Source organism: Chelonus insularis, unplaced genomic scaffold, assembly GCF_013357705.1.
Source record: "Chelonus insularis isolate UGA/USDA-ARS -01 unplaced genomic scaffold, ASM1335770v1 contig_128_pilon, whole genome shotgun sequence".
NCBI classification, from domain to species: domain Eukaryota; kingdom Metazoa; phylum Arthropoda; class Insecta; order Hymenoptera; family Braconidae; genus Chelonus; species Chelonus insularis.
In genome coordinates, this window is record NW_023276368.1 from 977768 (window position 1) to 998315 (window position 20548).

Genomic DNA, 20548 nt, shown 5'->3' on the forward strand with positions numbered 1-20548 from the left:
GTTGAAGAAGCACGTGGGTGTCGCGAACCTCGCTTCTGAGCACCGCTGGGCGCGTGGCGCAAGTGTTGGCAAGTAAATGGAAGGTACTTTGCTTTGAGTGAGATGAAAAGTATGAGATACAACTGAAGAGAAAAAAGAAGGCTTCTAGAAAAGATGGAAAAATATTTAAAGTTAATGAGATGAAAAGAGACAAAACAATTTGGAGCGTTCAAATATGTTGAAGTAAGAGAGCATCAACGTACGACACATAAGTGGGACCAGGAGATGACTCTGAGATACCTCGAGACTTGTGATCAAGTCAAGGAATGACGCGTACGTGCGACTATAGGAAGGAATGAACGATCCAACGTCTGTACTGGCATTGCTTTTCGAACTCTCGCGCGCGAAGGATCTCTTGTAAATCATTGCATCGGATACACTCTCACAACGTGTCTTGTGTTATTTTATAACAACACATCAATGAACAATTATCCATATTAATGGTTATTAACTCAATTCTGTTGTCACTAGACATCATATTATTATCCATGATTTCCTGAAAATATTCACATCAATTATTTACGCATTAACTAGATCATTATTCTGCTAGTTATTTTATTGTACCAACGACAACTTTTAGTGCTAATTTAAACACGTTTTCATTTATTGTGACATTAATGCAATTGACTCATTAGAAGTGAAATTATCATCCAGTGGCACTCAATTATTTCAATCCTTTTTTGCCAATAAATAACTGGCCATATTTTGATGCTCTTGAAGATAATATTCTTTCTTTTGCTTCAAGAAAATTAAGTCTCTGAAGAGCTGAGGAATACGAAAAAATTGTTATTAAAGGTATAGTGTAATTATTTTTTTCTTTTTTTGTTACTGTTATATATTAGATTCATATTTTTTGTCTATTTGATTATTTTGTTTTTCTATAATTACTTCTGACACTGTAGTCGTTAAGAAGAATATTCTGCCATCAGTTCAATTTACTACCGTTGCAATAAATGTTTCAAACGCATGCAGTACTCAGAGTAAGACATTTATTGCATCTGACATCATTTTTACGATCAACCACGACTCGTATCTCGAACTCATTTCATTTTCGATTAACAAATGCACTATCGGTTTAAGTATTGATGAGTCTGAAAATGTTTTTATAATATTACATAAAATTTGAATGTTTTTTCATATTACAAAATTTCACGGTTTTAATGCTATTAAATATTGCAAAAATTTCTCAATTATTACAATTTATTTAATATGTAAAGAGAAACTTTGACATTTATTTCAAAAGAAATAAAAAAGCTTTCTATTCAGAGCAAACATTTAAAAAACAAACTTTATAAAATTGTTTTTCTACTTTTTTTCTTTAAGTTAAATAAAAAAAGTATGGCTTTTTTGTTACTTGAATATTTTTCAAGTTGACTGATATTATAAATGAATGGAGAAAAAATATCCAACATTATTTATAGCACATATTCATTAATTATTTACACCATACATAATTAACTGAATTATAAAGTAGGATTATTAAATATAAATTGGAAAAATAATTATACTTTTTAAGTAACATAATAACTCAAATATAAAATATTAATATACACTTATTTTAATAAATATATAATTAGAACATGTTCTAATTGAAGATGCATCTTTCATTGATTTTTTATACACTCGAATAATTTTTTGCTAAATTCTATTGTTTATATTTCCCATGAAAAGAAAAAATGAAGAAAAAATCCTTGAATTTGCTTAACCAAAGCAACACTCAGCATAACATCTTTGCTGCACTTTCTAGCACGTTTCTAACGGTATTTATCATAGTAGTTATGTTATCAGCAGTCAACATGTTTACATACTTATTGAAGTCTTTGGTCGTATATTACTATAAACATACTTAAGTTGGATAATTTAATGTTCTCGAGAGGCAATAGAGTACTAAATAAAGTGTAAAAAAAAATGGACACAAATCAAAACTTTAGTTGTAAAAAGTTTATTAAGAAAATCAAAGTGTTTGCAAGCCTATTAATCCGCTTCTATCTAATAACCCATCTCTACTGCCTCAGGCAATGACTTTGATTGACTATCATACGCTTGATCAAGTGAGAAACCGAAATATGTCGATGAATGGCTGTGAATAGATTCATTGCGTGACGGTTCTCCCTCAAGCAATCAATCATTTTATCAGCAATTACTTATTTAATTGACTTGCAAAATATTCATTTATTAAACAACTTGTAATACTTTCATCAAGTTCCAAGTGAAATACAGTTGTTTTATAATTTTTATTTATGTTTAGAATAAATATATTGATGCTAATGTAGTTGTTTACTAGAATTTTTACTCATCATGATAAGAGAAACTTGATGTCAATAATTACTTAAAGATCCATTAATCCACTCTACTCTTCCAGTAAAGAATTCTCAAACCACTACTTAAAGTGTCTATTTGAGAAACCCATAATGGCTGTGAGAAACTTTCCGATAATTTCATTAACTTCAAGAATGTTGCTCTATATTCACAAAAAAATTCACCGACTACTTTTTCTATAAACGTATTAATTATTAATATCAACCAATTTATTCAGTTACGTTTATTTAAGTGGAAAAGTTAGGTTAGGTTGATGTTTGAAAATAATAATTTTTATAAAGATAAGACATCTTAAGATAAAACTTTATAAAAACTTATTAATAAAAATCTTTCTCATCATAAGTAAGTCTCAATCTTTGATTAAATTTAATCAATTGAGTATTAAATAATATTCTTAAAATATTTTAAAGAGATAAATCTATGAAATCAATTACAATATGTAAATAAAATAAATTACTTTGAAATAAATGAAATTGTAGGTTAGTTAGAATAATAGTAGAGTAACATTTATTGTAATAAATGGAAATAAAATAATATAAATTCACACTGTAAACAGTTTTTCTAGCACAACGATTTACGCTTTAACCGGAAGTATAAAAAAAAAGGGTAAAAGAACTAGGAGGAAGAGAATCCCAATCAAATCGATTGAACGTCCGTTCGTTAAATATAGTGACGTCAATTGCTAGTATGTTGGCAGCAAATATACCAAGCAATTTACCATAGCATATAGGAATAACAGAGGAAACTTTTGTTACATTAACACTCAGAAGTGAGGTGACACGTTGTCTGTCGGTTTTAAAAATCATATTTTATCTCGATAAAACGTGACAAGGATAATGATTTGAGCAAAAAGATAACAACCAATGGAAAATGTGATAGTAAATATTTCTTTACATAGAAAATATGTGCATTCAACTATTTGCATTATCATATAAGAAATTTATGAGAAAACAACTTGTGTCCGTGCTTGGGAATCGAATACTGTCATTTAGTTGTAGGCGTTCTGCTAAATCATTTTTACTTAGACTTCATAGGGTTTCTTAGAAAATGGTCTTGAAGGGTAAACGAAAGAATTGAAATATGCTAAACTGTCTCATTTTCACTTCAGTCTTATAGAAATGCAAACTATTCCACAGAAACATTGGAAAGTTTATTGTTAGCAGGTATTTTCGGTCATGACGTTTCAACTGGAAGCATGTACATTAACCAAGTTCATAGATCAACATCATTTTTAAAATTACACTGTTTATCAAACATCATGTGGGATTATCAAAAAGTGAAAGTCTGCTGTTTTGATTTGCTAAAAGTAAACTGTAAATGACATTCAATGAATGCCAATCATTAATAACTAATGTATCTATCAATTTTAAATTCATTCATATCATGGTAATAAAAAATAAATAACAGCTATAAAATATCTACAATAAAATGTCTTTTTAGTGTCGTTAAAATTTTCATTGATAAAATAAAAATGACTGTTATGTAAAATTATGATGAATTCTAACAAAGTTTTTATTCAAATGAAATCATAAAAAGTCATCATTTATCCTAATTTATAATCAAAGTCATTTCATCCAAAATGATGACATCAGCTGAATAATAATTTATCTGAATTTATCATAAATAAAATTAATTCTTTTGTACAAGTCATTAGAGCAATTGAATATCGAGAAAGATTTAAATGTAATAAATGGACAAACAAGTATATCTGCAGTCAGAGAAATCGGATTACCAATTGAGATCAGTATTGGTTTGGGAGAGCCCGATTATTTTATATGACTCAAGGTTGGGGTCAACTGTGGGATAAGCGGAAGATTGAGAGATATAGGAGGAGTGGTGGCTCGTGCCAAATTCCATGATAACTGTCCAGACAGTTCAAAAAATTCCCTTTCTCTCTTATATCTTCCCCAGTAGATCTCTTCAATTCTCTTATCTCCTCTTCTTGTTCAACCATTTGGGCATTTTTTTTCTCTTTGCTGCAGCTACAGCAGAGAAGGCTTAATGGCTTCACAAACTGGCAGCTAGTGAATTACGAAATTTCAAGCAGATGGGTATGACACAAACCTGCTGTAGTTTCTCCCGTTACATCATATAGACTTGACAATGTGTGTGATGATGATCAAGAATTTGCTCCTTCTTCTCCTCATTGTACATGTTCGCCGCCTTTGTATTTAATCTTATTCACTAGTTTTATTTTGTTTTTTCAAGAGATATTCAATCTACCATTCTTCTCATTCTAATGATTGCAGTCCTTAAATTAGCTGAAGAGATGTTTCTTTTTTTGGAGCTATTAATTACATGAGAGTTTTAATTAGATTTTAACTCTCTTCTTTTATTTCATTTACAAGCTCATGTTTTCATTATCTTTACCTTGGTCGTATTTTTGGTAATATCCATCTTCTCTTTCATTTCCTTAATTTCTTGTCCTCCTCAGGTATTTCATGAATTTAATACAAAAGATACAATTGAGGAATGCTTATCGTACAGAATTCCATTGTTTATCTCTGCTTTGATGTTTATTGGACTGAAATAAAAAAAGAGATCTCCTTAAATCTAAGTGAATCCTTGTTGCTTTCAGGCTTGTAGGAACAATGTGAATAATTGAATTGATAGAGACCATCACAGTTGATTGAATCAATGTAGGATCGATGGAGTAATCAAAAATGCTAGAAGGAACCTGGAATAAAATGACTATTAGAGTAGAGTTGCTGGTGACATATTAAAAAGTATGGGCTGATTTTTTTTAGATAAAAAAAAAGAGAAGAGAAATAATTTAAGAACAACTTACCGAAAAAAAAATCAATGAAATATATTGTTAAATGAATGAGTAAAATAGCAGCTACTGGAATAGAATGGGAGTGTCTCGTGTGTCCGCTGAGAATATGAATAATGACACTGCTTGCGGACATGGCAATACCTCTTTTTCATATAAAATTTATAACCACAAACCACATTCAACATATACTTCTTGACCATATCTTTATGCTGACCTTACTCCACTTATAAGCTCAATGTTTCTGCGTTACGAAATATCTTGGAGCCAACAACTCATCCACCCACTATAGTGTTTTCACAGCACTATATAATAATGCTTTTTGCACTGTTTATTTTACGCTTATGTTACTCCAAAGTTAGCTGTATGTACTTTTCGTTTTACTGACCATTTCATTTATTTATACTATTCCTTCTTCAAAGTTATGGCTTCTTCAGACAAGCATTCGAGTTTAAATCGACGACTTCCATGGCATCAAATTGTTGATTGTATACTGATGGAAATGAAGAAAAATTATTTAATAGATAGTTTGTATCGTCAATAACAATAATAAATCTTCTGAATGAATCTCTTGAGAAAATCCGATTAAAGTTAAAGAAGAAAATCCAATATTTATTTATATCCCTTCAGACTGATATGTTCAATAAAATCTGATTTTTATTTTAAAACTTCCAAGAAATTTAAGAGATACTATTGCGGAAGTAAATGATTTTTTTTTTACAAGAAAAAAATGCCATTTCATCATAATAAAATATCGTTTGTGAATGAATGAATATTTATTTGCTATAAATTCTTGTTTTTTGTAGAAAATTTATTAAAGTGAATTTTCTAAATAATTTATGTACATTACAACACTATTTTCTGTGAAATTTCTAATCAAACTATTTATCATGATTCAATAAAACATATATTAGTGAAAAAATTCCGAATAATTATCGAGATAAGATGATGTAAATAATTATCTTAACATGTGAAGTAATCAGATAGGTTAAATGAAAAATTTTTTAATAAGTAATATATATATCTTTTGAAGTGAATTATTTTTTCTGTTTATGAATTGAAGCTTGTTCACATGTTGTCTTCCTCGTATCATTAATATACTGCTTCTTCTCTTCTTTCTTCTAATACGTAAATTTAATACGTAAATTCTTTGGAGCACAACTCCATGACTCAACACTGAAGAATCTCATTCACGAGTACAGAGATTCATGATAAGAGTTCACACAGCTACTGCTCGCGGAAACAGTGAAGAGAAATAAAAACTATTTAATGTGTTAAAAGGATAAAAAAAAAATGATTTTATTTTGGTATTTAAATCATTTTAAAATCTTTTTATCTTATGTAATCAACGTTCATCAAAAATATCCATAATAAATAGTAGAAAAAAGAAACCTTGGTTTTAGTTTTTAGGTATAAATAGTAATGCACATTCCACTTATTCATTTATTACTACGTAAGACTTGACATCATCAAGGTATAACGAAAAAAATAAGTCGTTAAAGATGTCGTATTTTAAATTAATTAGCAATTTGTGTCGATTGTTCAATAAAATAACACGTAGTTGAAGGAAAATGGTAATAAAAAATCAATAAATTTATTAAATAAAATTTTATTCCAACTCGTCAGTGAACAAATGATGAAGTCACGGTGTGAAATTGTTGGCGTGCGTCAATCGAAACTGAATGTTACGTACATTTGTAGATGCAAAGGTCGCCCACACGTTAAAAAGAGTGCAAGTTATACTACAGAGAGACTCAGCTGGGTCTGGCCCAGCTCATGACACAAGTGATTTCATCTGTTATTTCCACAAGCTGTGGCGCCGTAGGTGGTTTATATTTGCTCTGTTCCTGTTTTAGAAACGAGTATCGATCTTGCTCTCATGTCTCACATAATAATCCACATTCTCCTCAGTAGTACCAACACGCTTGTCCTTAAAGGATTTCTATCAATTTCCTTTTCATTTTTAAATCGTTCATTGAAATATAAAACTACCTGATTAAAAAAGAAAGTTAAGTACAAGAGAGAGAGAGAGAGAGAGAGTATTATTACTTCAAGTACTCTAAGAACATATTTTATGCACTTTTGAATTTAATTAAAGCTTAAGGGTTAAAATTACCTTAGAATTTTATTTGGTCAAGGATTAAACTTTTTTTCTAGTGAGGTGAGATAATTGGAGCACCAGAGACATAAGCTCCAATTTAAAAATAATCTTATCATCTATTAATAACATCTAAGAATAGAAGTAATAAATTATCATTATTTTTATACTTTTATTTAGTGTAAATTTATTTGAAGAATGAAATTTCTTTTCAGCTCTCATTTTTCGACTCATTAAAACTTGAAGAGATTAGTCAGGTCTTAATAAATAATTCTAGTCTGATCCTCCATCAAATAATGATCGTTTTGATGAAAAGATAATGATCCACATCATGAACCCCAATCACAATTCATATATCCGAGTTGAGATAATTATTAGGTTGTGATTTTTGATTACGATATCTCAAATGTGAGCTAAAGAAAGTATTATATATTACATAAAGTAAAGAAAAAAAAAGAATAAGAGATGAGAGATTGTCGATTGATTGTAGGATTTCGTGTGAATAAACTCGAGATAACAACATCATGAGCTATGGTTTAAGCTTCTAACATACGTATGTCAATCTTCCTTCATTGATACTGGCATTATGAAGACTCATAGCAGGAGACGGATCACTACACTTACTCTGTATTTCAGCACGTCACTCACAATCGAGCTCTACATCCGTTCGGGTTTGTTCTCGATATTTATTTTATTTGTTTCAATTTTATTTTCTTCATTTTCATGCGTGGCTCGTGAATTATCCTGAGACGAAGCTCGCGTGAGTCACATCAATACACGACCAGCAATCATTAAATATTTTCATTCAACTTCAGTATATAGTCATCAGTCTTTGATTCTCAGAATTATTATAAATGTGGAATAAATAAAAATGATGATTATCACTATTTGTCAATAATTGAATAATTGGAGTATTTCAATCCTTCTGACTAACACCAATTACTTTTTCCTTTTTAAAATCAATCGCGAATAAATATTTAACATTTAAATATAAACTTCTTATATTATTAGGTAAAATAAATGTATAAAAACATCCTTAGTTTTTTAATTTAATAACATACACCGCAAATCCGAGAGTTTTAAAACTAAACACTTAATGTGTTTACAATGTTGAACGCCATCAATAAATTATAATAATCTTGTAGACACATTTTAATCGTTTCTTTCCGTTTACCACAATGCTATAGTTTGTTTATGGTGTTGAACATTGTCAACACTTGGGTGTTTTATTATTAAACACTTTAAGCGTTCTATTACACTTAAATTTCCCTAGATTTGCAGTGCACATGACTGATAGTTTGGAACTCATTGAATTTATATTTTTTAACAGATTCGATATGGAAAAAAGATATTTTATTTTAAAAATATATTAAAATATAATTATTTGGCTAAATTTTGAATAATTGAATATAAAAAAAATGTATAATTATATTTAAATATTTATATTATTATTATTGGTTATTATTTAATTATATTTATATATATTTAATTATACAATATTTAACTGAATAATTATATTTTTAAAATAAAATATCTTTTTTTTCCATATGAGAATATTTATTCTTAAAAAATATAATATTTTAATAACTTTGAAATCAGTACTGAATTTTTTCAAGTTAAAAATAATTTGTGACTGTTTGTTTATTATAAAATTAAATAAAAATAATCTTAATGACGTATCGTGGGAGTTTGGTGGTGTGACGTCATGATTTAGCATCAAACAATTTGTCAGATGTGGGTATAAAATAGCGAAATCATTAATGTGTTCTCCTTTTGAAGTAGCAGACGAAAGCGAGGTGTGCAAGCTCTTAAAGCACATTATGTTGAGTGCGTGATGCTCAACCACCAGTTCTCGGACTATGTGACGAATGTGGTGGTACACACAACGGTACATATGCACGTGTATATACTCACTCAGACTACTTGACGATATACGGAATGCTGGCCCGGAATATATAATAGCAGAGTAATACGATGGAACTGGGCCAGTCTTGCTTTGACGCGCGTCTTAGATGTGTCCACCTGACATACGCGAATTATTTCTTTTTTGTGACTTTCAATTAAGTGTTTACAACACATTGGAACGTTGGATTAGTTTTTTTATTTCAGTATTTGGATTACTATAAGTAGACGTGAGTGTCTATTTTTATTCTTTTATTCTAATTATAATTATACATTTGTTTATTTTTAATTATATTCGCCAATGGCTCCACTGATAACCAGTAAAAGCTGCTTACTTTTAAAATAATATTCACCTCTATAATAATCCATTCTATATATTTCACAACATATATTATTTTATTTATTTACACTGCAAAAAAATATTTACCTCTTTTTGCATCATAACTAAACCAATAAAAAAATTTAATTATTTTTAAGAAAAAATTATTTGCAAATATTTTTTGATGTTTTAATTATTTTGTTTAGTTGAAGAATAAATCATTTGTCCTCATTATTTTTTAATTAAAACCATAATCATGATTAAATATTTCTATTTTTCGAAATGATTAAAGTACTTTGCAGTTGTTGGAAATACTATTGATAATATTAGCACAAAAAAAAGGGAAAAAATAGAATTTCTTTCTTAAGAAATTTTATATTTGAGCTTCTTTAACTATCTGCTGATTATTCTTCACGCGAATAGAAGTATTTAGAAGTAGGAAAAGGGGGATAAACCAAAAAAAGAATTTGAAAAAAAGAGTATGAGATTTAGTGAACTCGAGATATTCTATTCAACCACTGTACTTCCGTTTACCTAGTTTGCTGAGTATTATTTTGGAAATCTTACTTCTCTTCTTTGATATTTTTATTTTATTTAAAATTAGTTCCAGTTTCAAAGACATTTGCAGATTCTTCTCTCACAAGGTTATTAGTTAAAATGACATTCTCTACATTCTATAGTTGAGTTTAAAAAAAAAAAAAAAATAAATAATAATACAGCTTGTATAAAGCAAGGAAATTTATTGCTAAGCATAGTTTATACCTGAATACTACTCTCTTCAGTAGATGAAAATAACCAATTTATTCCGCACGAACGTATTTATAATAAATGTATATACTGAAGTTGTCCAGTACAGTAGTAGCAGCTTTAATCACACTAACCCGATTCATTATACACGCCATCGAAACTGCTAGGAAATGCATGTACATATGCACAAGTGTATTCAAATATTTATACTATAAATTCAATTATCATCATTAATATTTATAATAATAATAATAATAACAATATTGGATAACCTATTTCTTATATCTGATCAACAACAAATTCATACGATTGAATAATTGAAATAAAAAAGGATATTTATGTAATTTTTAATCAATTGAAAAATTAATTAAATAAAATTCAAATAAATATATCGTTTATAATTAATCATGCATTAATAAATGAATAATCGAATTAATTTGAAAGGAAGAATATTTAATGATAATTAAGTGTAACGAATTTATCTCGACTCAATCAATTTGGTAATTGAAGGAAAAAAAAAAAATAGTAAATAATATTGAACGCAACATACTTTAAATACACGCAAGTTTAAATAGGAAGATATTATCGCGTGATGTCACAGCTGCAATTTGACGACGATTGCGATTTAACCTCATGGATGGTTATCATCTCGTCAAGAGTAGCTGCATCCGTGACTTGTACGTCGATTACTGTACGAGCTGTCAGTGTTTGGAGTGTAGTCGAAACTTGAGAAGATTCGAGACACAAAGTATGACGAGAATGATGGAGGTGCCAAGAATGAAATTCATATCGATTTTTAAGTCTGACGTAATAACTGTTAGTCTTATGGAACGTAAGCTTAAATATGCTGATATTGATCGGCAGTTAGTATTTGCACTTGGAAGCAAGTAAGAATAAATATCCCTCGAGGTCGTAGACCGGTAGCTTGACGACCTGAACAGACATTTTTTGATGCCAATCAACATGCACCATTGGCATGATAGTATCGGTGAATCATAATTGTTATTAAGCCAAGATTCTGATAAGATAGAAATGGAGATGTTAAATTCAATGAAGATTTTATACTCAATTTTATTAGAGTAGAATAATAATGACTTTTGAAAAAAAATTTCATTATCTACAATCTTCTTTTTTATATTAACTTGGTTACTTTTATTATTTTTATCTAATCAAAATAAGACAACGATTCGCTTTTAATTGAATTTGTAATAAGATTTTATAAATGTTCTTTAGCTTCTTATAATGATCATCTTTTTGGTCTGGATTTAATTGGCTTTAAAAAGCTTCTTTACCATCTAAAAAAAGTGATCAATTAAAGCTAAATTAAAATATATTAAATGAAGAGCTTTATTATTATTTAAGTGGATAAAAAAAAATATATTCTAGGCTACAATAATATTTTTCAAAAAAACATTAGAAAATAGAAACAAGTCTGATAAAGTTGTAGGTAATAAAATTGAGTAATGTGGGAATGACAGATAAACACAATAAATAAAGGAAATTATTAGACATTAATTAAATGCTTCAATGAATAATAATCTACTTTAAATTATGAGTGTACTCTTTCATTTGAAACTAGATAAGCAAAATACATATTTCTGAAAGACAAAGTTGCATCATTGTTGATAATTTATTTAATCATACATCTCATTAAGTGAAAATGTACTTGAATAGTAAATCAATAATAATTGTAATAATTATGAAAATTAAATAGTATTAATATCGAATTAATAATAAATAAAAATGATAATAGTATTTTCAAATATCAAAGATATTGATTTTATTACGAAATTTCAGTCTACTGAATACAATATATCAAAGTTGGTGACAGCTATAGCATACATTTCTTCGCTTTGTCAACTTAATGGATTAATTTGTCATGCATGTTTACTTCTAGCCAGTTTATAAATACCTAGAGTTAATACTGACAATAGTTATGTGTATTATCGATTGATTAATTCATGAAAATTTTAACATAAAACTTGTTTCAAAAAAAATAATCACCATTTTATTTAAAAAATATTTATTTATTATCATAAATGTGAATTGCTATTCAACACTTTCTATCTTTATACCACTTTGAAATTCTAATTGTCTTTGTGTCATTTTTTGCGAAGGTTAAAGTTATGGAGGTCATGTGTATCAAGAAAATAATTATTATAAAAAAATTTAAGTTAGAAAAATAATTAAATGTTTGCTGATTATTTGTTGATCAATAAAAAAAAAAGAAAGAAATAATAACTGAAAATATTTGGAGAGGAATTTAATTTATTCTTTATATTTTTAATTAAACATGGCTTAGGTTAATTAAATATTATATTAAGAAATAGATATATCCTTAGGATGTTGTTTAGATTAGAAAGTAATTAAATCAGCGTCATTCAAATCTACCAGAACATTCAAGTTTTACAAGATCTCATTCTTTTAATTCGTTGAATTAATTTTTTTTTCATCCATTCTCTCATGGTTCTCAAATTTGATAAAATGACAGTACATCAGCATGAATTGTATGCATGGATATTTGAACACGCTTCTCTTATTTATGTGAACGAATACATTTACATCATATGCATGTTCATAATTCAATTTTACTGGCTATTTAATTCTCGAGGTCTCTTTACTTAACACAATATTTTGATAAAAAGTTTTGCAAAAATTGTGATGACATGTGTAAAATACCTACATGTAAATCTGACACATCATAAAAGTAACCTTATATAAAAAAATATGTATATATTTATATGAAACAATCGATAAAAAAAAATATCAACTAGTTGTAGATACTTTGGTAAAGACAACCCTCTGTGCTTTCATATTCCATCTTCAATGTTTTATGCAACCACATGCTGAGTTATTCGTGTGCTTTGATTTTTTGTTTCAACTTTTTCCATTTTCTCTTTTTTAAAATACTCCATATACCAACGATGAATAAGCCTTCATGCTCTAGCTCATCGAATAAATTTACTAAGCACACATTCTATTGTTTCTTCATTTCTGGAGTATTTTTTATCATCATATAGTGAATACTTGAGAATTGGACTTTCACATTGAAGAAGAAATTTCAGTGGAAAAATATTTTTACTTGTGACTGGCAGAATAAGTTCAGTCAATGTTCATTGACACGAATGATTGTATGCTTGATAAACAGATGAAATTTGGAACTGCTCCCAGAAGTGAGTCATCAATAAAATTATAGTCAAGGAAACATAATGTGCATTGAAAATTGACTGAATGCATCAGAAATTGTACGTGTAAGGCATTTGAGTCTAGTTTAGTCAGCTGATGCGTCAGAAGAAAAAGATCTGAAGGTGTGGTAGGTGATAGTGTGTAAAAAATACAAACTTTGCACACACAATATTTGTCGATGACATCAAGGGTCAGAAATAATGTATGCAGATGGACTAGTGAATGACATCAGTTACTATCTCGTTCCATTTGTTGTGATGATGTACAGTAGTGTTTTAGTCCATGTAATCCAATCCATTTAAATACTCGAAATAGATTTATTTATAGCTTTTATTATTATTAGCAATGAAAAATTTAGCATGACATGTTGGTAGAAATAATAATGAAACTATTAATTGATGCTAATTGAACAACCAATTCTCTAGGAAGTCGTAAATATTTTTGCTTTAATTTTCTACGAATCAAACATAAATGATTTGATTTTATCATATTCTTTTACAAATAAATCTTATTGATCAACTAAACCCTAGACTTATCTGATTTTATATTCATTTGATTTCACTTTCTTATTCACTTTTATCACTGGATAATAAAAAGCATGTTAAAACACAAGCTAAATTAATTGCCAGCTAATTGAAGTTTTAATTTAAATATCATATTTAAAGTAGAAATAAATTGGATTAAAATATTAATTATAATAATCTGGATAATAATTAATGAAACTTTTAATATTTGTCTTAAATAAAACATTTATTTTGCTAAATAAAATTTTCAATTAAACTAAATTTCATTCTATAAAGCAAAATGTGCATAATTCAATGCAAACAAACGTCACAAAAACTTTCCCAAGATTGCTACTGGCAGTTTCATTGCATCCGATAAAGCATGTCGTGTTCGTCACGCCTGACCCAACGACCAAAGGCTCGCCGGTTTAATTTCGTTCCCTGAAAATGTGTTATAACCCGAAGACAGAGAAAATAAAGGAGCAACGACATATCTAGAGCTTTTAGCTTGACCAATAGAGGAGGATGAATGATAGAATCATGATTTTTATTTATTTTTTTTTTATCACAAAAAAGAGTAATCACAGTCCAGGAATCAGAAAGTAAAATAATGAACTTTAAAGAGAAAATAACAATCTTCCAACCAATAATAATGAGTCCAATAGCTGTCATGTCATAAAAAAAAGTCTTAGGTCCAGATATTTTCTTATTATTGGATCTCCTGAAAAGACTACTTAAGGAATTATTTGCTGTTGGTTTCAAGAAGAGTAGTAGCAAGGATCATCATCACCTGTTATAATCATGTTGCTTTTATTGACAGTAAAGAGAATTATAACATGTTGTTTTACTTTGTGCTGAGAAAAAATAATATAGAATGGAAAAAGTGTTGCTTTTGCGTGCGTCATGAAATCAATACCAAGAACTCGTCAACGATAACAACATGCTCGGGTTTCGACCAAGATGTCAAAGAAGTACGCGAGTAGATCTGATATAAAAATTGCATTTCCGGTAAATTGAAGTATTCAAGATAAATGTTATCTCAGGTTAAGAGGAATAAGATTTTTAAATTCACAAACTTATTTCTTATATAATCCATCAAGATTTGTGAATAGACAAGATAAAATTTTTGTATAAAAATTTTGATACAATAATTGTAATCATAAAATTATATGACTGATAAATTTTATTATTTATTTATTTCACTTTTATTGTTTAAAATTCTCAAAAGTAATAAAGAACAAATATTAAAGTTATAAACTTCATTTCATCTCTTTAATAATAAATCGATAGTCATAAAGGACAGTTGAAAAAAAAAAAAGTAAAGCAAACAGAGACAATGAGGTCAATAAGTTTCATTGAGAGATGCACTTTCTCATTTTCAATCGATCTACTTGCAAGATTACTTCTTTGACATGCGGAAGTTGACGGAAAACTCACTTCCTAACTGAAATAACTCTGATCAAATGGTTATTACCAACCTTATTACATCAACTAATTTTTCAAAATTGATGTAAAAAATTTTTTTTCCACTTTCTAATAAATATAATCTACAATTTTCATTACTTTAAGTATAATCAAAACATACAGTAGTGTATGCTTTAACACCAGGGAATTTTCAATTTAATTAATTTCATAAAAAATATATGAATAAAAACAGATATTTTCACGATCACGATTTTCTCCTATCATCTTTTCACTCATCGTGTCTTGACTTTATCGCGCATAATTCACAGTCTCTCGATACCACAGATAATGAACCGGTATGGATATATGTATAATAAATGATGATTACTGGTTGCAAGATGCATAATTATATGATAGCTGGTCCAATGATTATTTACGTGTTCAAGTATCTATATTTATACTCATTTCACTAGGTAACTAAGTCGTCCACACAAGTAAAAGCAATTTCAATTCCATAAACATTCCAATGAATAACAATACCATCACATCTTCCAATCACCTAGATTATTCCAAGGCTTTTCTAAATCCGTCGACATAAATTTCAAACAAAACTACTGAGCTTTGTGGGTCTACAACCTCATGGGAAATCTAGAGAACTATTGGACTATCAGTTCTCATAATAGAAGAAAAATTACAATTTTGGGTAGCAATAAATGTTTCCAATTGTCAAACTTTAGCTGAGTTTATAATTGTTGCATCAACAAGGTGAATTGGATAATATGTTATTCATAGTTTCTGAGCATCTAGAACTTGTCTGAATGATCTTATCTAAAACTGATGCTATGTTTAGCACCAAAAACACCAGCAGGCGTTGATGGAGACTGTCAGTAGTATTGAATACCTTTAAGCTCATCACTTCAAGCTGTACATCGATTCTGCTAAAAAAACTAATACCCTAAAAAAGATGGTTTTGATAATCTAACAATAGTGTGAAAAAAAAGCTGATCGACATTTAGATAACATGAGGAATAGTATCACGTAAAAATATCTTGATTGATAGTGTTGATTGTGACATGTTTGATAAATGATTATTGCTACTAATTCATCAGAAGCAAAATATTTTATTTTCTACAATCAACCTTTTTTTCTTCTTTGAATCTTTTTTTTATTTATTTGACTTTCAAGCTTAGCAATGGATTATTTGATTTTGTGAATCACACTGTTAACACGATTGTGAAGTGTTTCTATTGGAGATAATAAAATATCATTTTAACCTCCAAGTGTGAGAAATTAAAAATTCATTAGCTCAAATTATAACAGTTGATTTATTGGTTTAATTAAATTAGTAATATTTTAAAAGAGATCAGTTGAAAAATAATTTAATGCTGGTTTGAAAGATTTAAAAAACTACTTGGCAAACTGGTAGTTGTCATAATAAATTGAAGAACCATTTAATAATTTTTCAACTTTTATTTCCAGATGTGGCGTTTTATTTTTTGGCCAGTTCTTTTAATATTGGGTCTGTCAACATTTCAAATACACGTAGAAGCATGCTCGTGTGCTTCACAGCATCCACAAACTCATTACTGTGAAGCAGACTTTGGTAAGAATTTCCTTTTTTTTATTTTTTAGAATTAATATCACTTCCTCAATAAATTAAACTAAGTAAAGAGAAAAGTAAAATGATAAGAAAAAAAAAAAAATACAAAATGCAATTCATAAGCGATGTGCTGATATCCACAACGTGATTCAGAAAACATTTATCTTGATGCCGTGGAGATGATCGAGAACCCACTTATGGTAAAGTAAAGATGAAAGGCCAAGAAGAATCTTGTCTGTGTCGGTGAAACCGCGAAGCTCGTTGAGTTATGGTCGGGTTCATGAAAGTGTTTGCGAACCTTGCGTTGCAAACAGGCTTTCTTAGCGCAGAGCAAAAATCTTGCGTCATGGCCAAGTCTTTGACTAATAAAATTAACCAATATGGTAATTTGGCACATATTACAGTGCTATGGTACCGTAAAATATTACGATGTACTTGAAGCATCTTTAACTCTAAATTCACTCATTAACTGCTCTTAATCATAGGTTCAGTTTGTTCATTAACTCGACTATTAAACTTTCTTTTCATTTATTATTTGTCATTGTTGTCACTCATAACACTTTAACTTCACTTTATTTCATTCATTTATGTAGAAACAATATTGAAGAAATTTTCAACTTCAAATATAACTTTTCAAGTTAAGTAAGCCACGGTGAAGCATAAGAAATCTAAAGAAACTTGACATCGAAATGAAATTCAAGTAGTTTGTCTTTGATCAGAATACCTGATTCGATTGGTGCAAGTTGTTTTCGATTTACTCAAATTTCTGCGATATTTTCATCTACTTTAAAACTCTACAATATTTTTAAAATGTATTGACTTATTTTTAAATTGAATAGAAGAAATAAACTTATTTTTTTTCTACTACTTTCTTAACTGATTGTAACTTTTAGCTTATTTTTGATGTATAAAACAACTTAATTTCTCATGAATATAAAAAGTTTTTCATTTAATTGCAGTTGTTGTTGTCAGAATAAAAAAATTCTCAGAGATGAATGATCACGAATCAGCATACAAAGTGAAGATTCACAAGATTTTTAAGGTAAAAATTTTTATATATTCTTTAGAAGAAAAAAAAAATCAATATTACATCACAGTGACTCTTGAAATTTCTGTTTATTCAGTGCGTAAAGATAAATTTTAATTAAAATTTGACCAATATCATCATGACATAGCTATTATTTCAGACATTCCAATAGTCGAATCTTCTATTGAACCAGAAAAAACACATAGAAGTTAGAGTTGGTAGTTACATTATTTGTAAAACTAAACTATTGTAAAGACATGAAAAGAATGTTCTCTTATTTAACTTGATAGTTTCTGTATTTTGATTCTACAGATGCAATTGATATCCATACATACTTCTATTGAATTCTCGATAAACCAGTAAGACAAATCATGAAATAGTCTTATCGATTTTCATTTAATCAGAATGTTTTAGCATTGCTCTACAACCAATAATCATTTTACTTTAGAGTTTGATTATCCAAATTGCAAGAATATTTTTCAAATTAGAATTAAATATTATTTTAAATAATTTATTGAAAGTATCAATTTATTTGCTAAATAATTAATAATACTTTGAGTAATTGAAAGACAAAGGTTTCAAAATGTTATGTAATTAAATAAATTGTTTGTAAGCAATCATAATAGATGGAATATCAATGAAGAAATTCCAGTTTGAAGGCTTAAAAGACTTATGAGAACTCAAACAACAAACAGTTATATAAAAGTTATATTTCCCAGGCGACCTCAAAAGCTGAAGTAGCATTAGAAGAGCAGTTATTATGGACTGCATCAATGGGTTCTATGTGTGGACGAGAAAATATGAAACCGGGTGAAACTTGGGTTGTTACCGGACAAATAAGTGGTGGTAAACCAAGGATATCCCTATGCAATTTAGCAATGCGTTGGTCGGAAGTAACAGCCAGACAACGAAAAGGTTTTCGAGGATTATATCACCGTGGGTGTGTGTGTCAGGTTTGTACTCTACCTTTTTTGTATTTAATATTCATGTATAAAGTCTTTCAAGACCCCCTGACCTCCTATTTCACGAGATTTTATCCCTTTCCCTCTTCAAAAGTTCTTTCAAATGAACCCTACTTTTTTAGTCTCACAACAACCCTTTTTTCTATCATGTATGCTTCAAAAATAACACAACAGTTTTATCCACATTCTAGCACCCTTCCCCTAATGAAAAATCCTCAAATTAATTAATCTTTAAATGTTTTGCATGCATATAAAAAAGAATAAAACAGATTGTTGATGCTTAACAAAGAGCAGAACATCAAAATGTTTACTTTAAGATAGGATAAATGGCCTAGTTTCTTCACCCTTTAAAGATTTTTTTACTGATGAAGAAATTTTAACACTCTTGTGAATGCTTTTCTTTGAACCATTGTATAATAAAAAAGTTTAAAGAGGTCAAATACTGAAGATGAAATGCAAAAACTAGATCATATTTTATTTCAGAATGAAACTTCAAAAATAAATCAAATTTTAAAATGAATTTTTAGATCGTTTACACACCGTGGTTAAGAAAAGGTGCTGTTTTTAAGACTGCTGGCAAACGTTGTTTATGGGAAAGTGCACCTGGACCCTTTGACTGTCAAGAACAATACGGAGTCTGTATGCTCAGGTCAACAGGATGCTTGTGGGAACTATCACCAGCTTATAAGAGATGTATCATTCAACATCAACGCCTCAGAGAACAACAAAGAGCTAGGGAACCGTGATTTCAATAAAAAAAAAATTCCATATTTTATTTCCTATTAAATGAGCATGACTATGTTATCAATAAATTTTTATATTTTAAATTAATCTTTGACTAAGATAAATATTTAATAACAATATATTTATCTTTGTCGAAACGTAACAATATAATAATCATACTGAATTGTGTTACTTTTTACCGGAGAGATTGACACCTGATAAATTTTATTGATTTTAATGGAGGCTATAGTATTTCACTAATATAAGAAGCTCGTTTCGTAACAGGAGCTTTAATCATTGTTTGTAAATATGTTTTTGTCTATTATGATATTTTTTCATGTATATTAAGGTATATTTAAATTATTTTATCATGTAAAATATAAATTAAGAGATTAATCAATGTATTACTTTATTATTAATTCGTATTTCATAATTTGGGTATAAAGTATTTAAATATTATTAAAAAAAAGCAGTAAGTATTAATTCAGTTAATAATCTTACTATCATATTTTTACACTTAATATAGTAATTATTTGATTTTTTTCTAATTAGTTTTTCATGTTGAATTTGGATAAAATGTTAAATGATATTTGATTATTAATTTATTGTTCAAAAATAATTATTTAAAAGTTATCATGAAAATTATTATCTTTAATATTGAAGGAAGCATTGCTTTTATGATAAAAAAATATTATGTAATATTTATAAAATTATTTAAATAAGTTATATTGATATTAAGGGACTTTGTGTACCTGCATTTAATTTAAAGTTTGGATATTAATTGTATAAATTGCTTGGTACACATTTGTAACGTTTGAAAAGTAGCATTTGATAAATTTCAAATGTAATTTAGTCGAAGTAAGTAAATAAATGTTTCAACTAAATGTGCGTGTCCATTTATTTTACTATTTCACTATTGTATTTATGTTAATGGCGAGATTCTAAA

General features: G+C 28.3%; 2 protein-coding genes across 8 annotated transcripts in view; one reads left to right on the forward strand and one right to left on the reverse strand.

The window, feature by feature from the left end:
- Window positions 1-20548, reverse strand: part of Syn (synapsin) — a 37646-nt gene that overhangs the window by 8170 nt on the left and 8928 nt on the right. The gene's annotated exons all lie outside the window — the stretch shown is intronic.
- Timp (Tissue inhibitor of metalloproteases) lies at window positions 355-19998 on the forward strand. Of its 3 annotated transcripts, none has more exons than XM_035085070.1 (5): window positions 355-834; window positions 16770-16893; window positions 17850-17932; window positions 18637-18870; window positions 19407-19998. In XM_035085070.1, exons 2-5 carry the CDS (start codon window positions 16770-16772, stop codon window positions 19623-19625), a joined length of 660 nt encoding a protein of 219 aa, XP_034940961.1. In that variant the 5' UTR covers window positions 355-834; the 3' UTR covers window positions 19626-19998. The 3 variants fall into 3 exon arrangements, with proteins under 3 accessions (XP_034940961.1, XP_034940950.1, XP_034940972.1); XM_035085059.1 differs by lacking the exon at window positions 355-834 and adding an exon at window positions 9203-9361; XM_035085081.1 differs by lacking the exon at window positions 355-834 and adding an exon at window positions 16469-16572.